Source organism: Mixophyes fleayi, chromosome 5 (genome assembly GCF_038048845.1).
Source record: "Mixophyes fleayi isolate aMixFle1 chromosome 5, aMixFle1.hap1, whole genome shotgun sequence".
Lineage (NCBI taxonomy): Eukaryota > Metazoa > Chordata > Amphibia > Anura > Limnodynastidae > Mixophyes > Mixophyes fleayi.
In genome coordinates this window covers 1,869,423-1,892,471 of record NC_134406.1, presented here as the reverse complement: position 1 = coordinate 1,892,471, position 23,049 = coordinate 1,869,423, and the positions used below count along the sequence as shown (strand labels likewise).

The 23,049-nt window shown below is 51.6% G+C and overlaps 1 protein-coding gene and 1 long non-coding RNA gene across 22 annotated transcripts in view; one reads left to right on the top strand and one right to left on the bottom strand.

Annotated features, from left to right (window-relative positions):
* Positions 1 to 13,503, top strand: part of LOC142158008 (uncharacterized) — a 51,512-nt gene extending 38,009 nt beyond the window's left edge. The window contains exons 3-4 of the long non-coding RNA XR_012692708.1: positions 2,263 to 2,386; positions 13,470 to 13,503. This is a non-coding gene — a long non-coding RNA (uncharacterized LOC142158008). The remainder of the gene's footprint in view (positions 1 to 2,262; positions 2,387 to 13,469) is intronic.
* The window catches only part of SCRIB (scribble planar cell polarity protein), a 62,868-nt gene that overhangs the window by 10,234 nt on the left and 29,585 nt on the right, over positions 1 to 23,049 (bottom strand). For 6 of the 21 annotated variants that reach the window (XM_075211551.1, XM_075211553.1, XM_075211545.1 and 3 more), the window contains 19 exons: positions 22,248 to 22,337; positions 21,190 to 21,267; positions 20,784 to 21,104; positions 19,209 to 19,289; positions 17,901 to 18,161; positions 17,619 to 17,729; positions 17,352 to 17,528; positions 16,613 to 16,729; positions 15,438 to 15,626; positions 15,045 to 15,164; positions 14,914 to 14,967; positions 13,659 to 13,715; positions 12,099 to 12,194; positions 9,785 to 10,138; positions 8,368 to 8,442; positions 8,092 to 8,139; positions 2,539 to 2,577; positions 1,716 to 1,799; positions 1,349 to 1,396 (listed from right to left, as the gene is read on the bottom strand). In XM_075211551.1, coding sequence (XP_075067652.1) covers positions 1,349 to 1,396; positions 1,716 to 1,799; positions 2,539 to 2,577; positions 8,092 to 8,139; positions 8,368 to 8,442; positions 9,785 to 10,138; positions 12,099 to 12,194; positions 13,659 to 13,715; positions 14,914 to 14,967; positions 15,045 to 15,164; positions 15,438 to 15,626; positions 16,613 to 16,729; positions 17,352 to 17,528; positions 17,619 to 17,729; positions 17,901 to 18,161; positions 19,209 to 19,289; positions 20,784 to 21,104; positions 21,190 to 21,267; positions 22,248 to 22,337 — 2,400 coding nt within the window. The remainder of the gene's footprint in view (positions 1 to 1,348; positions 1,397 to 1,715; positions 1,800 to 2,538; positions 2,578 to 8,091; positions 8,140 to 8,367; positions 8,443 to 9,784; positions 10,139 to 12,098; positions 12,195 to 13,658; positions 13,716 to 14,913; positions 14,968 to 15,044; positions 15,165 to 15,437; positions 15,627 to 16,612; positions 16,730 to 17,351; positions 17,529 to 17,618; positions 17,730 to 17,900; positions 18,162 to 19,208; positions 19,290 to 20,783; positions 21,105 to 21,189; positions 21,268 to 22,247; positions 22,338 to 23,049) is intronic. The other 15 variants (XM_075211542.1, XM_075211543.1, XM_075211544.1 and 12 more) reach the window with 15 other exon arrangements.

Below are 23,049 nucleotides of genomic sequence, written 5' to 3'. Positions count from 1 at the left end.
AGGGCAGATCGCTCTATCATCTCTCGGGGCAGAGGCAGATCGCTCTATCATCTCTCGGGGCAGATGCAGATCGCTCTATTATCTCTCGGGACAGGTGCAGATCGCTCTATCATCTCTCGGGACAGGTGCAGATCGCTCTATCATCTCTCGGGACAAATGCAGATCGCTCTATCATCTCTCACCACAAGCAATGTACAGTCTAATACTACAAACAAGGAGTGAATGAACTGGTTGGATACACACCAGTTAGTACCTGGCAGCCATGGGAGAATTATGTGTGTATCTCTCTATGATGTCTGTTATGCTGGGGTGTATCAGAAGACACTGGAAGATGATGACATTATATATAGTCCTCTCCCGACCAGTCTTCAGCAGGTCTGAGGATTAATCCCTTAATCTCTTATTTATATAGGAAACACCCTGACAGTGCTTTGCAGACAGAGCTAAACACTATTATAAATATAGAGCCATCTGCTTGTGTCTCTCTCTATGTTGTATGTTATGCTGGGGACGTCTCAGAAGACACAAGAAGGGGGGAGGTGACATCTGTGTGTGAAGTGCGTTCTAGACCGTTATGAAATACATTGGAATGTAATAGAGATATGTGGATGATTAACCAGCATTGTGGGACTTTGCGTTTTCCAAATAATGTTTTTTTAAATCCATTCCCAAATCATACTGGATTAAAGAAAGTAGGCCAAACTTTCCCCACACAGCCGCTAGCACTGCTTCTCATAGCGCCACCATATTACGCAGTGTTGTACATAGATTATTGCTCATTCACATCAGTCCCTGCCCAACAAGAGATTACAGTATGAATTTGCTAACACAATACATACAATACACACACACACACACAAACAAACACACACACTAGAGTTCATTTTGTCAACAGAATAAAAAAACCCTTTAGTTTTTGGAGTGCGGGAGGAAACTGGAGCACACACAAACATAGGGAACACATACAAACTCCACACCGAGAGAGACAAGGTTGGGAATCAAACACATGACACAGCAACTCTAACCACTGTGCAACCCTACTTGTATGTATATGTATCTATGGAGAGAATTCAATTCCCCCCAGTTTAGCGCAGCGATAACTATTACCGTTATTACAGTAAAATCAATCCAGCTTTTTGCCCGTAGCTCAGGGATCTGTGAGCAAAAAGCTGGCGTTGAAATTACCGAAATAACGGTATTTAAGCGCACAATTACCGTAACATTGTGTTACTGTTTACAGTAACGCGGCCAAATGAATTCCCCCCTATATGTACAATACTAACCTACAACGACAAATCTATCAGGTTACTGCTGTGACCCCACTAACTACGCAGAGTACACGACTCACCTCTGGGGTGGTACAAGAACGATCCGGGGTCCGGGGACACGCTGGGTCCTAAAGGAGAAACAAGTGGACTAAGTGGCCACATCCTCACTTCACACAAAAACAATGTAATAATAGAAGATGGAAAGAAGGTGACAGACAGGACGCGGAGACGCTCTGCCGTACGAGGATCCTACGCCCACCCTGCCGTACGAGGATCCTAAGCCCACCCTGCCGTACGAGGATCCTACGCCCACCCTGCCGTACGAGGATCCTACGCCCACCCTGCCGTACGAGGATCCTACGCCCACCCTGCCGTACGAGGATCCTACACCCTGGCACTTAGTCTTGTGATGGGACAATTGTGTGTTATATTTACACAGACCAGAACCTGGTGCTCAGAGGGGACAGCAGAAAAGAATTTATAAGCTTGTCTGGTGTTTGCCTGAAGCCCATCGCTAGAGGAGGACGAAGTCTAAGAGTGAGAGGAAGACAGAGAGTAACAAGGACGTCAGAACATGGCAACAAAATAACTGGGGGAAACTTCAACGTATTATATGGGAAAATAAAGAAGTACCATCGAGATTTCTGTTCAAAAATATGCAAATGAAAAATGAAAGTGTTTTTCAAGGTAAATAAGTGAATATATTACTAAAGATGTCATTTTACTGCAGTAATTCTACAGCACATGAAAGGAAGGAATTCACATACACAGCAGGTGTGGTAAAATAGATTATAATCTCCTTTATAAAATGCGGTCGGTCACGTCCACAACACTGATAACCAGGAGGTAGAGAAACCACCTCGTAACCACAAACTTAGTGCTATAAAGGTCGCTGATAACATCACAGATGTGGGAAGTTATCTTTCAAAAGCGCTTTTCCACCTTATCATTTATAGATAACTTCTTTGTTTTTTAACCATGTTGTCTACTTTAGTTCCCAGGTATAATCCACACCAGAGGAATAAATCCATGGGCCAAAACGCAGCCAAAAATCTGAAGTCCACCAAAGGAGAGATCCCCTTTAATGAAGACGAGAAGTTGTAGGAGGAGAATTATAGGTTAGTGAAGGAAAGAGGGGGCGTCAGATGTTGGCATTAAGGCTGTGTATTTGTTGGGGTGCCAAATGCCAATATGCCGCTGTTGGACGTGTGAGATTGTGAGGAAAATCCTGACATACTACAGGGGCACTACCGCAACTGGACTCACTTACCGGTCGGCTGTCACCATGGCTCAAAAAGTTTATCGATGCCTGAAATCAGTAAAGAGGAGTTACCATGTATAGCAGTAAATACGGTACAGATATTACATAGCAGAAGAGAGTCACCACATATAGCAGTAAATACGGTACAGATATTGCACAGCAGGAGTTACCATGTATAGCAGTAAATACGGTACATGTATTACATAGCAGGAAGGAGTGTTACTATGCGGAGAAGACGATATAGCATAGATATTACACAGTTCATAAACTATAGTTACCAGACAGAGACCTCAAATCCAATTTCAATATAAGGAAGGGAATTCAATCAGGCAGCACATTTTTTTTCAGCACCACAACATCGCAGACTTCATCTCGCACCCCTATAGGGGTGCTCTCCTACCCTAACACTGACCTGTCCCTTCCGCTGCACTCCAACCCCAACACTAACCTGTCCCTTCCGCTGCTCTCCAACCCCAACACTGACCTGTCCCTTCCTGCTGCTCTCCAACCCCAACACTAACCTGTCCCTTCCACTGCTCTTCAACCCCAACACTGACCTGTCCCTTCCTGCGGCTCTCCAACCCCAACACTGATCTGTCCCTTCCTGCGGCTCTCCAACCCCAACACTGACCTGTCCCTTCCTGCTGCTCTCCAACCCCAACACTGACCTGTCCCTTCCTGCTGCTCTCCAACCCCAACACTGACCTGTCCCTTCCTGCTGCTCTCCAACGCCAACACTGACCTGTCCCTTCCTGCTGCTCTCCAACCCCAACACTAACCTGTCCCTTCCTGCTGCTCTCCAACGCCAACACTGACCTGTCCCTTCCTGCTGCTCTCCAACCCCAACACTGACCTGTCCCTTCCTGCTGCTCTCCAACGCCAAAACTGACCTGTCCCTTCGGCTGCTCTCCAACCCCAACCTGTTCCTTCCGCTGCTCTCCAACCCCAACACTGACCAGTCCCTTCCGTTGCTCTCCAACCCCAACACTGACCTGTCCCTTCCTGCTGCTCTCCAACCCCAACACTGACCTGTCCCTTCCTGCTGCTCTCCAACCCCAACACTGACCTGTCCCTTCCTGCTGCTCTCCAACCCCAACACTGACCTGTCCCTTCCTGTTGGTCTCCAACCCCAACACTGACCTGTCCCTTCCGCTGCTCTCCAACCCTAACACTGACCTGTCCCTTCCTGCTGCTCTCCAACCCCAACACTGACCTGTCCCTTCCTGCTGCTCTCCAACCCTAACACTGACCTGTCCCTTCCACTGCTCTCCAACCCCAACCTGTCCCTTCCACTGCTCTCCAACCCCAACCTGTCCCTTCCTGTTGGTCTCCAACCCCAACACTGACCTGTCCCTTCCTGCTGCTCTCCAACCCCAACACTGACCTGTCCCTTCCTGCTGCTCTCCTACCCTACCAATGACCTGTCCCTTCCGCTGCTCTCCAACCCCAACTTGTCCTTTCCTGCTGCTCTCCAACCCCAACCTGTCCCTTCCGCTGCTCTCCAACCCCAACCTGTCCCTTCCTGCTGCTCTCCAACCCCAACACTGACCTGTCCCTTCCTGCTGCTCTCCAACCCCAACACTGACCTGTCCCTTCCTGTTGGTCTCCAACCCCAACACTGACCTGTCCCTTCCTGCTGCTCTTCAACCCCAACACTGACCGGTCCCTTCCTGCTGCTCTCCAACCCCAACACTGACCGGTCCCTTCCTGCTGCTCTCCAGCCCCAACACTGACCGGTCCCTTCCTGCTGCTCTCCAGCCCCAACCTGTCCCTTTCTGCTGCTCTCCAACCCCAACACTGACCTGTCCCTTCCTGCTGCTCTCCAACCCCAACACTGACCTGTCCCTTCCTGCTGCTCTCCAACCCCAACCTGTCCCTTCCGCTGCTCTCCAACCCTAACACTGACCTGTCCCTTCCTGCTGCTCTCCAACCCCAACACTGACCTGTCCCTTCCTGCTGCTCTCCAACCCCAACACTGACCTGTCCCTTCCTGCTGCTCTCCTACCCTACCAATGACCTGTCCCTTCCGCTGCTCTCCAACCCCAACTTGTCCTTTCCTGCTGCTCTCCAACCCCAATCTGTCCCTTCCGCTGCTCTCCAACCCCAACCTGTCCCTTCCTGCTGCTCTCCAACCCCAACACTGACCTGTCCCTTCCTGCTGCTCTCCAACCCCAACACTGACCTGTCCCTTCCTGTTGGTCTCCAACCCCAACACTGACCTGTCCCTTCCTGCTGCTCTCCAACCCCAACACTGACCGGTCCCTTCCTGCTGCTCTCCAACCCCAACACTGACCGGTCCCTTCCTGCTGCTCTCCAGCCCCAACACTGACCGGTCCCTTCCTGCTGCTCTCCAGCCCCAACCTGTCCCTTTCTGCTGCTCTCCAACCCCAACACTGACCTGTCCCTTCCTGCTGCTCTCCAACCCCAACACTGACCTGTCCCTTCCTGCTGCTCTCCAACCCTAACACTGACCTGTCCCTTCCTGCTGCTCTCCAACCCTAACACTGACCTGTCCTTTCCGCTGCTCTCCAACCCCAACACTGACCTGTCCCTTCCGCTGCTCTCCAACCCCAACACTGACCTGTCCCTTCCGCTGCTCTCCAACCCCAACCTGTCCCTTCCTGCTGCTCTCCAACCCCAACACTGACCTGTCCCTTCCTGCTGCTCTCCAACCCCAACCTGTCCCTTCCGCTGCTCTCCAACACCAACACTGACCTGTCCCTTCTTGCTGCTCTCCAACCCCAACCTGTCCCTTCCGCTGCTCTCCAACCCCAACCTGTCCCTTCCTGCTGCTCTCCAACCCCAACACTGACCTGTCCCTTCCTGCTGCTCTCCAACCACAACACTGACCTGTCCCTTAATGCTGCTCTCCAACGCCAACACTGACCTGTCCCTTCCTGCTGCTCTCCAACCCAAACACTGACCTGTCCCTTCCTGCTGCTCTCTAACCCCAACACTGACCTGTCCCTTCTACTGCTCTCCAATCATAACACTGACATGTCCCTTCGGCTGCTCTCCAACACAGACCTGTCCCTTCCACTGCTCTCCAACCCTAACACTGACCTGTCCCTTCCTGCTGCTCTCCAACGCCAACACTGAACTGTCCCTTAATGCTGCTCTCCAACGCCAACACTGACCTGTCCCTTCCTGCTGCTCTCCAACCCCAACACTGACCTGTCCCTTCCTGCTGCTCTCCAACCCCAACACTGACCTGTCCCTTCTACTGCTCTCCAATCATAACACTGACATGTCCCTTCGGCTGCTCTCCAACACTGACCTGTCCCTTCTACTGCTCTCCAATCATAACACTGACCAGTCCCTTCCGCTGCTCTCCAACCCCAACACTGACCTGTCCCTTCCTGCTGCTCTCCTACCCTAACACTGCCCTGTCCCTTCCGCTGCTCTCCAACCCCAACACTGACCTGTCCCTTCCTGCTGCTCTCCAACACAGACCTGTCCCTTCCACTGCTCTCCAACCCTAACACTGACCTGTCCCTTCCTGCTGCTCTCCAACCCCAACACTGACCTGTCCCTTCCGCTGCTCTCCAACACTGACCTGTCCCTTCCGCTGCTCTCCAACACTGACCTGTCCCTTCCGCTGCTCTCCAACACTGACCTGTCCCTTCCGCTGCTCTCCAACACTGACCTGTCCCTTCCGCTGCTCTCCAACACTGACCTGTCCCTTCCGCTGCTCTCCAACACTGACCTGTCCCTTCCGCTGCTCTCCAACACTGACCTGTCCCTTCCGCTGCTCTCCAACACTGACCTGTCCCTTCCGCTGCTCTCCAACACTGACCTGTCCCTTCCGCTGCTCTCCAACACTGACCTGTCCCTTCCGCTGCTCTCCAACACTGACCTGTCCCTTCCGCTGCTCTCCAACACTGACCTGTCCCTTCCTGCTCCTCTCCAACCCCAACACTGACCAGTCCCTTCCTGCTCCTCTCCAACCCCAACACTGACCAGTCCCTTCCTACTGCTCTCCAACCCCAACACTGACCTGTCCCTTCCTGCTGCTCTCCAATCCCAACACTGACCTGTCCCTTCCTGCTGCTCTCCAATCCCAACACTGACCTGTCCCTTCTTATATGAAACATTGCGCCCTGCGCCTGATTGGAGAGTCACTACCCCAGTTAGAGGATACATTTTTATTTATTTTTTAAATTATTGTATAAAGTTAATGGACATTGCATCAAACATGATATACAGTTTCATGTTATGTATAAAAGCATGCACTGTTACATACACGTAACATGAATTTAACCGCCTTCATTAAGAGCACAAGTAGAAGCTGGATTACATTTAACACCGAATATTATCATTAGCTGCCAATGCCATAAAACGGAGAAGGAATTAGTTCACTGTCAATGTTCCACTCTACACCAAGCTATCCCGCTCTCTACCGCGAACACAGCAACGTCCCCGGTTCCGCTCTCTACCGCGAACACAGCAACGTCACTGGTCCCGCTCTCTACCCCAAACACAGCAACGTCACTGGTCCCGCTCTCTACCCCAAACACAGCAACGTCACTGGTCCCGCTCTCTACCCCAAACACAGCAACGTCACTGGTCCCGCTCTCTACCGCGAACACAGCAACGTCACTGGTCCCGCTCTCTACCGCGAACACAGCAACGTCACTGGTCCCGCTCTCTACCCCAAACACAGCAACGTCACTGGTCCCGCTCTCTACCCCAAACACAGCAACGTCACTGGTCCCGCTCTCTACCCCAAACACAGCAACGTCACTGGTCCCGCTCTCTACCCCAAACACAGCAACGTCACTGGTCCCGCTCTCTACCCCAAACAAAGCAACGTCACTGGTCCTGCTCTCTACCGCGAACACAGCAACGTCCCCGGTCCCGCTCTCTACCCCAAACACAGCAACGTCCCCGGTCCCGCTCTCTACCCCAAACACAGCAACGTCATTGGTCCCGCTCTCTACCCCAAACACAGCAACGTCACTGGTCCCGCTCTCTACCCCAAACACAGCAACGTCACTGGTCCCGCTCTCTACCGCGAACACAGCAACGTCACTGGTCCTGCTCTCTACCGCGGCAACGTCACTGGTCCCGCTCTCTACCGCGAACACAGCAACGTCCCCGGTTCCGCTCTCTACCCCAAACACAGCAACGTCACTGGTCCCGCTCTCTACCGCGAACACAGCAACGTCCCCGGTTCCGCTCTCTACCCCAAACACAGCAACGTCACTGGTCCCGCTCTCTACCGCGAACACAGCAACAACCCCGGTTCCGCTCTCTACCCCAAACACAGCAACGTCACTGGTCCTGCTCTCTACCCCAAACACAGATTCTACATGCACTGGATTTGATGCCCGGCTGAGCTGCACCACACTGCATTGCAGCTGCGATACTTGTTCACACCACACATTCTTCCATGAACATATAGGAGCTCATGGAAAATGACATTATAACCTTATATTACTCTAGCAACAGGTAGCCCATGTTAGGCAGATACAGGCCCCGCTAGATGCAGGCAGCATAGGCAGATACAGGCCCCGCTAGATGCAGGCAGCATAGGCAGATGCAGAACACAACATAACTTACAAATCGGGTTTCCCTGCCAGCGAGGTGACAGGACGGTGGTGGGACAGCCTGACACAGTAGAAAGTAATGTGTTATACAGACAATGTGACAAACTCGAAGGCAGCAAAATTATAGAAGAAACATTTGTATTTTGTCATGTTGCTATGTCGCTGCCGCCATCGCCAAGCGCGCAGAGGGCGCTGCCGCCATCGCCAAGTGTGCAGAGGGCGCTGCCGCCATCGCCAAGTGCGCAGAGGGCGCTGCCGCCATCGCCAAGTGTGCGTTCTCCAGACTCACCTGCTGTGCACTCGGGGAGCAGGGAGAACATGGGGCGTCCCTTTTGGTTCCAGTTGTGAAGTCCCCAGACGGTGTCTGTAAGGCAGACAATAGACGGATCAGATTATAGCCGTGTTTTATTCAGAAAGAAATGTCAGAGAGAATTATACAATGTCCTGCGGTACGCCTGTAAAAATATACAGGTAACGTATATATATTGCCCATCCTATAACACATGGTGCAGTGAGTAATAGATATGGCTGCCTGTGAACCCAGTTACTCACCTGAATCTAATACAGAGACTTCCCCGGGTGACCCAGAGACGGCGCTATGTATTATCCATGACTTATTAGTTGTCCTTAACATGCAACATCCGGCTGAGCTGCAACGTGGCCCCTAGTTTCAGATCCCAGGAGGGCCCCAGTCCCACTATATACTCTAGTCTGAGGCGTGTGGGCAGTATTGTATATAAATATTCATCACTTTCCTATCACCTTACCCCCATCGTCCTTCCTGCTTCTCAATAACTAAACACCTGGTTTGTGTCTGGACAGAAAGCTTCATGCAGAGATCTTACTTCATGTGTCTATTTGTGTCTCCTCCGCCATAAAACTCGCTATTTCCTAAAACAGCCTCACACCTCTCCCCTCTCTACATCAACACACAATATAAACTCTGAATGGGACACGACAGCTGAACCTCACACCTGCTGAAGGGTCTGTAAACCAGAGCGACACAAAACCAGACTCCAGGCAGCATCAGCAAGAGGTGACCCCACGTCCCCCACAACCGGTGCACAGACAACAGATCACTACAGACTACGCTCCCCTGAATACAGATAGAACACAATCTGAACGTCACACTGCAATACACATACAAGCTACAAGGTCATAGTTACACAAACCCACGAGAACTTGGTGACACGACAAACAGCGGTGAGCGTGGAGCAGCCAGGGATGAACACACGGATGTGTCGCTGTAAGACATCACACTATACATCTATTGATTGTGGGTTTGTCCGGACGCCTACGCCACAGACAAAGTACACAATGGTTCACACGCCAGGATTACACGCACTGGAGCGCTGTGATTCACACTAAGTGACAATTACAAGCAGCCAGAAGCAGGCAAGAAAACACCACACGAGAAAACTTTGTGAAGTACAATAAAAGTCACACAATGCAAACAGCAGGACCACATAAACCCACAGCTTGCGTTACACAAACTTCCCACAGAACCAGGCCGTGGAACATCAGGTTGAACGTGGTTCTGCTGGAAACAGGTTGCATGTTACATTCCTGTGTTACAGTCATGTATGGCCGCTGCGTGCACTACAAAGTACGCTTAGCATGTGACAATGCTAGCTCACACGTGATGTACATGCTACACATGTGGAAACACCACACGTGCACAAAACACACACAAATGTGCCGCTTGCCTTTTTGGAGTACACAGTGGTCTTCAGGACCCCAGACTTGCCATATCCAGTGGGAGGACCACCTAGCGTGACACTGCTGGCCCCAGGCCGCTTCTTGTTTGCCACCACGAAGGGGTTTTCACTGAAGAGGAGGGACTGGCAGTCCACAAGCACCTCCTCCGATTCCACGTCACCCAAGGGGGTTCCAACCTCACTCGGCACAACCGCCGGGGAGGTCCGAACATCTGGGGGAGGAGAGGCAATCGGAAGGGCAGGGAGGCAGGTTGGGCCATTGGCAAGGATTGTAGGGACAGGGTGCACAAGAGCCACAGGCACCAAGACAGGAGAGGAGGCTGTATCCATGCCCAGAGGGAGCTGCAAGGTCGACAGATGTCAGAGGAGAGACAACAAGAGGTGGGAAGGAGAGAAGATATCATGAGAACAGAAAACACTGACCAGCGTTCCACTACAGACACACAAGTCATACATTACACCCGACAACCAGGGGGCCTCCGACCTCACCAATAACTCTATGGAGACTCCTCCTGCTACGTATCATGACCCACTCCTGGAAGCCCCTCTACAATATAACATCCTCTGACAGCTAACAGACAGGGGCCCCCGGGCCCCTCACCTGAAGTCAGGTGGCGGATGGCAGTGCATATTACTACAATCTGCCCGTACAGAGGAGGCCCATTATCCGCTCAATGGCGGGGGTTAGAGTTAGAAGCTGTCCAAAAGTGATCATAACCCCAATAAAGGTCGTCTAACTTCTGAAACATGCGGCAAAGTGTTTGACACTGAGCGGACACGAGTGCTTGCATGAAACTAACTCCGTTATTACAGCACTTTCCAAACTGCAAATATCAATACAAAGTCAGACTTGTCATACATTCTTCTAACAGGAGACTGGGGGAGGGGGGATCGGATCAGTGACATATCAGTCCCCCCACGGAGACACAGTGTACCTGTCGCCTACAGAGAAGGAAGCCTGTGCCCTCAGCCAATCATAGAGTATGATTCCACTGGCTGCCCACACTGTGTATACTGATCTCACATCAGTATAATGGAGTGTTAATCATACCTAGACCAATCCTTCCAGGAATCCTCACATACAGCAGATCTAATACAAACACATCATAAAATCACATTCTGTCTGAGCGTGACCCCGCACACCATAATAACACAACACGTATATCTCCCTTACAAGCACCGTCACGAGGACAAAGCTCAGGAAAACAGACCAGAAGTTTCAATAAGGTCAGGAAGAGACCCAGGAACATTGTACAGACACTGGGAGAAGACATCTAACACCCGTCACTATATCACACATCAAGCACAATGAGAACGACCGAGGAGATGACAATCAGACGACAGCAGGTGGAGGAACACTGGTCACAAGAAGACAACAGAGGACATACATTGGGGTACTCACAGCTTCCGAGGTGCTAACTGTCCGTCCGAGTCCTCACACTACTTCACCAGGAGGGTGAACAGAAACAAGAGCTTCCAAAAATAGTGTGAGGAGGAGGAGACCCCCCCCCTGTGAATCAGGAATGGCAGCTGTGAGCCAAGATGCAGGAATAGATCCTGACAGGAGGAATGACACATTCCCAGAAAACCACCACATTCCACAGCCCATCCCCCCGCTCCAATCCTGTCCACACTGTATGGGAACCACAAGGTCTCTGAGAGACCGCACCGAAGACTCCCTGGTCCCACCAAGAACTTCAATAGGTAAGTACCTACCAGCCTAGATCGGCTCAGAGTCCTATGGTGAGAATCTTGCTGCCGCCACCCGGGGGGGCCCAGCCTAATCCTGCCGCCACCCGGGGAGCTCCAGCCTAATCCTGACGCCACCCGGGGAGCTCCAGCCTAATCCTGCCGCCATCCGGGGAGCTCCAGCCTAATCCTGCCGCCACCCGGGGGGCCCAGCCTAATCCTGCCGCCACCCGGGGGGCCCAGCCTAATCCTGCCGCCACCCGGGGGGCCCAGCCTAATCCTGCCGCCAACCCAAGGGGCCCAGCCTAATCCTGCCGCCAACCCAAGGGGCCCAGCCTAATCCTGCCGCCAACCCAAGGGGCCCTGCCTATTCCTGCTGCCACCAGCCAAGGTGCCCGGCACAGTCTCTTTCCAATGACTGCCTTCATCACTAACTCGTATATTTCTATAATCTTTAGTGCCCTTAACGTACAACAAATGGCGACTGTAACACCGACTAAGGGGAAACGTCACCGGAGCGCTGATGTCTCTGTTCCACGTCTGGACATAGATCACATAATGATATATAAGATACGGGGTAAATAATGTCATGCAGAGCTCTTTGCCCACTCACTCTGTTCCCTTTGGGTAGGCCGCTGCTGGGTAACGCTGCCAGGGTCTTGTAATCTAGTCTGAGGAGCTCAGTAGTAGCTGTAGAAGTAGTATATCCCTGAAACATACAGAGAAGATGGCAGTGACTGGTAATGTGATGGCACAGATACCAAGTAGCAGATACTAGCACAAGACGTGAACTCCCATCTGCCCAATTTAGGTGCGTCTGACCCCCTAAACTCCACACAAACTGATCAACAAAGGTCCACCTGACTGCCCCTCCCGAGACACAAACGTCCATCAAACCCCCGCCCCCCTCCGCGAGGCGCAGACGTCCGCCTAACCCCTCTCCGCGAGGCGCAGACGTCCGCCTATCCCCCCTCCGCGAGGCGCAGACGTCCGCCTAACCCCCCTCCGCGAGGCGCAGACGTCCGCCTAACCCCTCTCCGCGAGGCGCAGACGTCCGCCTAACCCCTCTCCGCGAGGCGCAGACGTCCGCCTATCCCCCCTCCGCGAGGCGCAGACGTCCGCCTATCCCCCCTCCGCGAGGCTCAGACGTCCGCCTAACCCCCCTCCGCGAGGCGCAGACGTCCGCCTAACCCCCCTCCGCGAGGCGCAGACGTCCGCCTAACCCCCCTCCGCGAGGCGCAGACGTCCGCCTAACCCCCCCACGAGGCGCAGACGTCCACCTATCCCCCCTCCTCCACCGAGACGCAAACGTCCGCCTATCAGCCCCCACCCCCTGCCGAGACGCAAACGTCCGCCTATCAGCCCCCCCCCCTGCCGAGACGCAAACGTCCGCCTATCCCCTTCACGAGACACAGACGTCTAACCTAATCCCCCCACCCCCTCGGGATGCGAACATCCATCTAGCCCCCCCATAACACACCAATGTCAGTCTAGCCCCCCCCCCCCCCCCCCCCGCCCCTCCAGACACAAACATCAATCTCAGTATATGTTACCTGCTTAGTAAACATTTACTGGCAACAAGGTAAAAATACATCAGACCCTTTATCTATTTAATGAGGACTAGTCACATGTCCGGCACCGTACCGGGTTGTTATAGTGTATGTACGAGGGGGAAGCTGATCCGTCAGCTATTTAGCGTCACGTATGGGCTATAAAAATGGAACAATCGAGTCTGGGGAAAGCAGTAGCTTGAAATGAAACAAAACAAAAAGTAAAACCTTTATAAAAAGCAACAAACCTAAATTAGCAGCTGCCTTATATAAACAGCCTCTCACACTACTCACAGATATACGCACAGGGTCATAGCTGTAGGTACGACAGGTAGCTGTGAGGATACATTAGTATGTATACCAGACTCTCTGTCTTTGGATGTCTTACACGTGCCCCCGTTGTCTTTACTAAATATCTTCATTGTTCCTTCTAGGCTTTTTAACCATGTCTGATATCATTAGACCGTTCCATCAAGGTATGGAATGTTTTGCATATATTTACAAATGTTATAAGTAACTGGTTTATAGAAGATAAATCCCATTGTTTGTTTACTGGCCCTTTAGTGTGACGTTTATAGAGCTCTGTACTGAGCGTTGTTCTGCCTGTGATGGTGGTTTCTCACCTTGGCCTCTTCCTCGAGGAGTCTCGTAGCCTCCTCCCGCTCCCTACGCATTTTCTCCTTGACAGAGACAGGATAGTCAGAGCAAGCCGCAGGTGCCGAAGCCATGCACAGAGACAGGAGAATAAGGGGAGAAGAGTAAGGGCACAGAAGCAGCATGCTGTAGGAGACGGGAGGGCCAGGGGAAGAGTCTTAGGAAGGGGACCCAGAGGATGAGGGAGATTGGGGAAAGTGAGGAAGACTGATGAGAACAGAAGGTGGACGATGAGCAAACGGGGCAAGTAGATGGAAGGTTTGATGCAACGTAAAATGTGAAGATAGAAAGGGTTCAGCAAAGAGAGACAAGAAGATAAACATCTTGTGAGCTGGATGGAACAGAAAACAGAGAACTGGGGCAGGAGGAGCTGGTTTGAGGGTTCTGTGGAAAGTATGAAATGAAAATGTACAAGAAGCGTACAGATAATTATATAGAAAACATATAGTGAGGAGAAAAGTGAGAATTAGTGAGGATACGTGTGGCAGAAAATTGGTGGGGCGGGGGAAGGCGGCCGGGCGGGGGACACGGTGCGGCCAGGAAGGCGGCCGGGCGGGGGACACGGTGCGGCCAGGAAGGCGGCGGGGCGGGGGACACGGTGCGGCCAGGAAGGCGGCGGGGAGGTGGGGCGAGGGCCACGGGGGGAGGTGGGGCGAGGGCCACGGGGCGCGGTGTGACGAGGGCCGCGGTGTGGCGAGGGCCGCGGGGGCGCGGTGTGGCGATGGCCGCGGTGTGGCGAGGGGCGCGGTGTGGCGAGGGCCGCGGTGTGGCGAGGGCCGCGGGGCGCGGTGTGGCGAGGGCCGCGGGGCGCGGTGTGGCGAGGGCCGCGGTGTGGCGAGGGCCGCGGGGCGGCGAGGGCCGCGGTGTGGCTAGGGCCGCGGTGTGGCTAGGGCCGCGGTGTGGCGATTGGCCACGGGGCGCGGTGTGGCGAGGGCCACGAGGCGCGGTGTGGCGAGGGCCACGGGGCGCGGTGTGGCGAGGGCCACGGGGCGCGGTGTGGCGAGGGCCACGGTGGGCCAAGAGGTTTAAGGTAAAATGAGTGAAAAGGGATAGAAATAAGGTGCCATATTTTTGCCATTAACGAGCAGAAATGTAATTCTGATGTGAAATGAGTTAATGGAAACTCCCCTAAGACTTTATACTCTGCGGCAGAATCCTATTTTCAGCGGTCACTATAGAATGATGTCTAGTTATGGGGTGTGAGATGTAGGATCATGCTCTCACCACTTTCTCCATGTCCTCCTTCTCCCACTTCACTTCCCGAACCATCTCTATCTCCTGCCAGAGAGGAGCAGAGAGTCACCACTCGTCCCATGAGGGTATGTACATTATAACCCATTTTACCCCAAACTCACCTTCTGCAATCGTTCCGTCTCCTCGGGGCTCATATCTCGGTCTATGGAGGAGATGCTTTCCATACTGTTCTTCCTCCCGAGGCCCGTGGCGAATGGATTGGCGATCACGCCAGGAGAGGCCTGAAGACAAAACCAGGACAGGTCAGCTTTGCGCCATTCCTCGTACTACACTAGTGATGGGCTTTATGCACCAAGACTGAAGACTACACAATCACTGATCCGCAGAATGGCCACTTTATGAATGTAACATTAAGATTTGTGAGTGTGTTAGACTCCCTCCTAGGCCCCACGCCCTCCCATACCCTAACTGGAGGCGATGTTGCCCATGACAGGGATAATGTCGTACAATGAACGCCTCTGCAGATAGCGGGGGAGGGCTGTTTCCCATCTTACCTCTATGGAAACGGAGGACGATGGATCAAAGCCGTCACACACGAGGACCAGGAGGGTGTCGCCCACTCCACGAAGAGCTTGAACCGCCTCCGTGTGAGTCATCCCCAGCAAACTCTGCTGATTCACCTCCAGGATCCGCATACCGACCTTCAGCCTCCCATCACGTGCTGCCGCCCCGGAGGAGCTGACCTGGAAGAGGAGGAGACAGGAAGTTGGCCAAACGTAAAGAAGAAACAACATGAAATTGCAGTTATAAAAAAAACAAGAATAATATAACACTTTCTTTTTCATTTACAATTTCTCTCTTTATTTATTTTCAAGTTAACTCATGTTTTAAAATGGTCATTTCTAATGTTTATTCTGATTACGCAATATGCACTTCTGCATCCATCCTTCATATTTGCATTCTAGTTACGTTTTCACTGTAGACCTTTGCGCATGCCCTACGCACGTGTCTCCTCCCCCATCCATGGCAATGTGCCATATACCGTCCTCTTCGCTGGAGACGCACATGAATGACGCAGGAAGCGATAACTGTTCACCAACACTGCTTGTGTCATTTACACTGTTATAACTACATTAGTAATTAATGATCTCGCTCTCCCAGCATGCACCACTCCTGACCATGTGATGAGCGGAGCGGCCAGGTGAGAGGTCACATGATACTTCGTCTGGCTGTACTTTGGAGTCTCTATAAATGCTGAGACATTAAACGTCATCGTAGGGTTACATTAGTTATGAGCCGCTGTGTAAACCAATTGTTCCTTAAGACTTTATTATAATCTCTATTAGCTCCTGTGCGGATCTGTGTGGCGGAGGAATGGTAATTAGTAGCGAGGACACAGTTGGATGTATTTAATATATGCTAAGTAACCAAGAATGAACTGACATTAGTTTCTTTAGGGTGAGGGACACGATCAGGGGGCCCCCTTGGACAGCGATAGTGTAACTGCACCTAGGACACAAAAAATCTACACAAACAACAACAAACTCAACAACTGTGCGGTGTATACGAGATACAGATACTAAACACAAAGCGGACAGGAACTCTGCACCATCATTCAGTATCTCCGCTAGTATTCCTGGCTGGGAAGGAGCAGGGGGGGATCCAACATCTGTAACTTTCTTTCCTCCCTCCGTCTACGAACAAAAAGGCGGCTTTAATTCGCACTTACCTTGGAGATAAAAACGCCCTCGTCAGTGGGATCCAGGGGGTTTCCCGGGTGGCCCTTGGCTCCACCACGAATACTGATCCCCAACTTCTCTCCAGGAGTCTTCACGATGCAGATTTCCTGTGGAGGACACACAGATAACGCTGTGGGCAGAGGACCGCCAGGCTGTGACAGGGGATAGATCTCCCCCTCTAATAGAATGATCTGTGGTTCTGGCCTGACCGGGAACTATGGTTTGTACGGTAAGTGTACGGTAGACCAATAGCACGAGGGTCTAGAGATAACACCTATATATTGTCTTGTTCTAAACACAAATATCCTGGACATTGGCTGGAACGCTTTAATTACACTGAAAGGAAATAATATCAAACATCCTGGTAAAAGGCTGATATTTAATATCTGGACTTAATGGATGTGTCTAGTTTTGGAGCCCCATGTAGACGTCAGGTGTGGGCCCTTATGCTGGGCCACTGCCTTAATATGACCACAGACAAATATGGGGGAACATAGAAGGGGGGGGTGTATAATGTAGGCGTTGCCTGACTGGTCAGGTACTGTGTCCATCCAATCAGATGCCATCTACACCACACACCTCCCACTGACAACTCTCCCTGCACCTTAAGGATTAAGAAAAAGAAAGTATATAAAGTGTAGACTGAGCGGTGACACCCTATATACCAGGCAGCCTTTGTGGTGGCCAGGGGATGACCTGGATAATAATGTATAGTAGCAGTGGTAGTACCTGCATGCCCAGAGGAGGAGGGTCTCTCCTCACCAGCAGACTGAGTTCCTGGGCGGGGGACAGCAGCGCTTTCACAGCTTCCTGGTGGGTGGCATGTCTGAGGTCCACTCCAGCCGCCTCCAATATCCGGTCTCCTACCCTGAGACCACTCCGAGCGGCCACTCCGCGGAGGATCACCTGTCAGGCAGGAGAGACACGGTTACATCTGAGTGTATGAGTCACATTCAGCAGCAGCATTAATGAGAGAGGGGGGAAGAGATCTCTCACCTTTGAGATGAAAACGCCTGGTTCTCGGATACCGAATGGGTGGCTGGAGTGGTCGCTGCCCCCCACTATACTGAGGCCCAGCGGACCCCCTGCTTTTACCAGACAGATTTCCTATCGGGGAGAATAACTGGTCAATTACCCGTAACACACGTTGCCGACATCCAGCTGTACGGAGCTGTTTTGGTTTGGTTTTGAAGGTACCTCAGTGACCTCCAGCCTGTTCTAGAGTATAAAGCTCCAGATAGCTACAGGACAAAGCTATAGACCCATCAAAGGGCTCACCTCAATAGGATACTCGTCTTCCATCCCCTGGTTGCTGTGGTTCTTCAGAGATCCAAGGTCCTCCTCAGTCTCACCATTCTCACTCTCCGCGGGGGGTGGGGGGGAACGTGGCCGCGCTCTGTGCAGTGACGGCGACGCTCTTGGGTCGGTCCCTGGTTGGGTTGGCTCTCTCTCCACCAGCAGAGTGATGGTGGGGGAAGTGCTGGTAAGCAGGGCTACTGCCTGATCATGCCTGGCTTCTGTCATGTCTACCCCATTGATCTAGAACAACGTGCAAAGCCAGAGGGTCACAATCCTGCCAAGTTCTACCAGTTCAACTCCTACTACTCTCCTGGCGATGGACACTATACTCTCCATAATGTATAATACAGTTAGCACGGGACCAATGACAGTTACTACAGATTGCAGCTATCATTGTAGAAAGAAGAATGTTAACAGATCCATTGTTGCAGATTGAAGGTCAGTAACATGCTTGTGTTTTGTGGAGATCATTCTATACTCCTCCAAATCACTTCCCTCTCTGTGCGTTACCATCACCTATAGACTAACAGTAATTTGCCAGGATGGAGAAGCTAACAAGAGTCCTGCAGCAGCAGCTTTGCACAGCAGACGTAACTGTGGTCCGGTGGCATGGAGCACACACAGAAGTCAGCACTGACGAGGCAGTATCCACTCTTACCACTGACTGCGACCAGGGTAACTCATGCTGTTACCAAGACGGCAAACAGGACAGAGGATCCCACCACCAGAAGAGAGAGCCAGAGCCAGATAGGAACATGGCAGGAGAATGGGAAGAGCAGGGAGGGGGATTAGAGGTTAGGTGCATAGGGACAGGTCACAGAGGAAGAGACAAGACGGACAACAAGACTGGAGAAGAAAGAGATTGTTAGCCATGTTGTAGCGGACACTCACAGAGAGCGGACAACATTAAACAGACCCAGGCAAACTACAGAAATACAACGCTGCCTTCACTTCCTGTCCAGACTGGACGTAGACAACCCTGAGCTACGAGGAGAGCAAACTGACCCGTCCCCCCCTGGGCTACTTACCTGACTGTTCTCTCAGAGGGGGCACCGAGTCCTGGTAACTCCAGAGAACAAGTTTAGTAACCCAACTCAGGGCACAGAGTCCAGATTGCAAAGAAACAGGAGTGGGCTCTGTACTACAAGAACCATGTGCCCAACATAAGTGCCATCTCACTGTACAACTACTATAAGACGGATCTGGCCCAAAGCTCAGGGAGGAACATGGGGCAGATGTTTATCATGGTAGAATCATATGATGGACACATAGGAAGAGGTTACTTACAGACATAACCCTGTCTCCAACCCTAAGGGTCCCGTCTCGATGTGCGGCTCCCCCTTCTGCTATCCGTGAGATGAATATACCCTAGAATTAGAACAGTTCCGTTAGCTGGGGCGATATTCCTGAAATATGTCCCCCACTCTTCCCATAAACCAGTCACACAGGATGTATATACACAAATACTGAGCCTGGTCTGTGCACAGACTGGATGGAGCCTCCGTCATCAGCCTTCCAAAAATACCCCAATCCCAGGTCTCAGGGAATCACGGGAGTGGGGGGAGTAGGTGTCGTATAACAGGACCAGGCTATTTTCAGCCCCCAGACTATTTCACTGCCAGAGAGACTCTGTAGAAATCCATGAACTACACAATAGATGTGAAACACTGGTTCAGATAAAACCAATATTTACATGACAGCGAAGGGATCCAGGGCACCATGCAGACGGGGGACGGGAGACCCGCGCCATGCAGCCGGGAGACCCGCGCCAAGCAGCCGGGGACGGGAGACCCGCGCCAAGCAGCCAACACATCCAGCCCATAAAAAGACTACTTCGCTGGGTGGTCAGAGGTACTTCATATGGGACAGTATATAGGTGTCACTGTGTATCCCTATATTAGGTTCTCTGCACATAAGTTAGCCCTATCCTGCCTGGGCTTTGTGGTTTAGCTGTCTGGTTTTGTACATACAGGGGGCTTCCGGTGACCTGGGAGGGAGCAGGGACATTTTACACAATAGGGTTACACTTGTGGTATAGCAGAGCCCCCAACCCTTAGTTACTATCTAATTACTGCCCCCTGTGCTCATCATGTGGTGTGTCCTCTGACCACCTGCCCAGGTCAGTGGCACTATCCCAGCCGCCCTCTAGGTGAGAAGGCACAAGTGGTGCCAGTCTGGAGATCATTGGAGCATGCAGCTGGGCACAGTAGCTGCCCTGGCTGGCAGTGGGACTTGGGGTGAAGGAGCCCATTTGTCGGCGGCAGTAGATGGTAGCAAAGTCTCCGGTGAGCCGCTCTTACTGCGCCGTCTGTGTCTGATGCTTAACGCTGGATGGAAGATACATTGTGAGCTGTCCGAGTGTGGTATCCTACCCGCAGTGAGGTACCCAGCAACTCCACTACTACCCCAGTCCTAAAAGCGGTCCGCATAGGTAGGATATAAGCCATGTCAGTGGATATTTACCCATTACAGACTGTAACAGACAGAGCTCTGCCGATCAGCATAAAACGGTTCTTTGCATAATAACATAGCAATCTCAGAAACCAGACAAGTCAAATAAATATCCAACCACTAAACATATTGTAACACAAAACTTTATAAAGGAGAGCTCTGACGCCAAGACCCCAAGGACGCAGTAAGCCCCCTGTACATAGGGACTGACACACTACTCAGGAACTGAAGTTCTGACTATGGTGCTCTCCTTCAGCGTCAGAGCTTAGGGGCGGTGGGGTCCCATTTCCAGGCCATACTGATAAAACAGTAGGTGTGAGAGGCATCAGGCACCTGTACTACATAGTGAGAGGCACAGACAGATGGCTCAGTACTCGTTACCATGGCTACTGTATATATGTATATACTCACAGTGTCTCCTACCCGATATGGGGTGCTCCCGACGCCCCCAGCGATGCTGAACCCCAGCCCCTTATCGTTCCGCATCAAGCAGGCGGTGATCCGCTGGTCGGGACTGTGCAAAGACTCCTCTTCCTCCTCAGGGTACTGGATGACAACGCGTTTCTCCCGTGGGTTGTAGTCGTCCTCTGGGCGCAAAGGTGTCACCGTGATGGGGTTGTCAGGCTCCACCATCCGCTCCCGTAAAACGGTCATGGAGACAGAGCTCCCGGAGCTCCGCAGCGCCTCAACCGCTGTGTGGTGTTCTGCATTATGCAAGTCAACTCCATTCACCTGCCGGACGGAGAGAGCCGCACATCAGCCAATCTATGTACACGTCGTAGTAACATTAATGTGATAATAAATCCCCAAAACTCACCTCCAGGAGCTTATCCCCCACCCGTACACCAGCACGAGCTGCGGGACCCTCCTCAGCCACACGTGATATGAAAATCCCCTGCAAGTAGACAGAAGGAGTCTGTAAGAAAGTCAGAACATGCCCCCGGTGATGGGTAACAAGCGCTACGGAATATGTTGGCGCTATATAAATAAATGATGATGATACTCTACGCTGGTGGTACAGGACAATTGGGGACCGGGAGGCTGATATCGCCCTTCACCCCCAATCGTCACAATGCTACAAACACACAAGCAGTATCGGTGCAGGTAAGACAATTTGACGCTTGCACCGTCTGTCTGTCCGGAGTGGGGTTATAGGGATTAAACCTACAGCAATAAAATGATGGACACAAAATATCCTCTCTCACCGCGTTACAATCTGTTCAATGGGCAGAGAGTGGACAGAAAAAGTACAAAACCAGGGAAAGGCGAAGTGAAATAAATCTGTAAACTTGGTGTTAAAACTGCAGGAAATATTTAGCAATGAGAGGAAGGACACGACCACGTTTACATCAAGTCTCCATGGATTCTGGTTGTGGGTTTGCGTCACTGATACGTTGTATATAATTAATGGGATAAATTTAATACCTGTGTGTAGGGAGATACCAGGCTGCCCAACGCCGCAGGTTCTGCTACTCTCTATATGTTGAACATGGCATCAAATGTTACGTTCGGGCTCGTACACAGAGGTGATAAATCTGCGGTTCCCCGCGCAACAAATCTGCTCGGTGACGCCGAGGCTCCAAAGAACAACAAGCAATTGTACAAGTCACTTTCTGACAAGAATTCACAATTAACGCTCTGTAAAATATACTGGTATTCTATGGGAACCCTTATCACAGAGCAAAGTACAGAGCACATCCTGCAGCGAGGTCAAATTAAATATACCTTTATGAGCATTGTCTCCAGCGCCCACGTGTACGTAGCCCAGGAATGACCCCCCCCACCCCCACGAGCTGCGTAGCGAGTGATGTGGCCACATATGCTGCTATAGTCATACGGGTTATCTCTTGTATCGCAGCAATGCTGACGACTTACCTCGTCATCTCCCTTGTACGGAGTGGACCCTTTGCCCCCAGCAATGCTGATCCCCAGACCCCCAGTCTGACGCAGGATGGTGAGGGTAAGCTGCAAGCAGAATATGGAGCCCATTAATGGGGTAAGAACACAACACAGCTAGATGGAAATCACACACCCCACAACAAATATAACACAATCCAATATGCAAACAACACAACGCTCATTGGAACGCACAGCGGACGGGGGTACACCGGCGGCATGCAACGAGGGAGAGTCCTCACAAGTCAGAAAGGAGTCACCACAACATACTGGAGCATTGATGGAGTGTGACATGTCAGGGGATTGTATACATGTGTCCTGAATTACTGGTACACTGTACATACGTGTGTTTGTATACACGTGTGACTACAACTCTAGGTGTGCTCAACCAAACACACTAAAATCACACAATGTGTATCCTAGATACACACACAGCATAATCACTCTACACTGTTAATACTACCTACATTAATCTTGAGCTAAAGAAAGATTTGGACAGAGCCGAGTACAAATGTTTAGGGGAGGTTTGTCAAATAAAAATAATTTTTTATATTCTCTTACACCCAGTACAGACGGCCATTAGTCCTCTAGAAAAAGCCCCTGTCTCACTGTCACGGACTATGAAAGTATTCTCGATCCAGTTAAGCTAGATACACCTACATTTCAGGATTTACTCCAACAATCAACCTGTCTCCTGACTGCAGACTATTCACAGTCCTGGAAATCATATATCCTAATCCTGTAATATCTGCTCTGTCTCCCTTGATACCAGACCATTTCA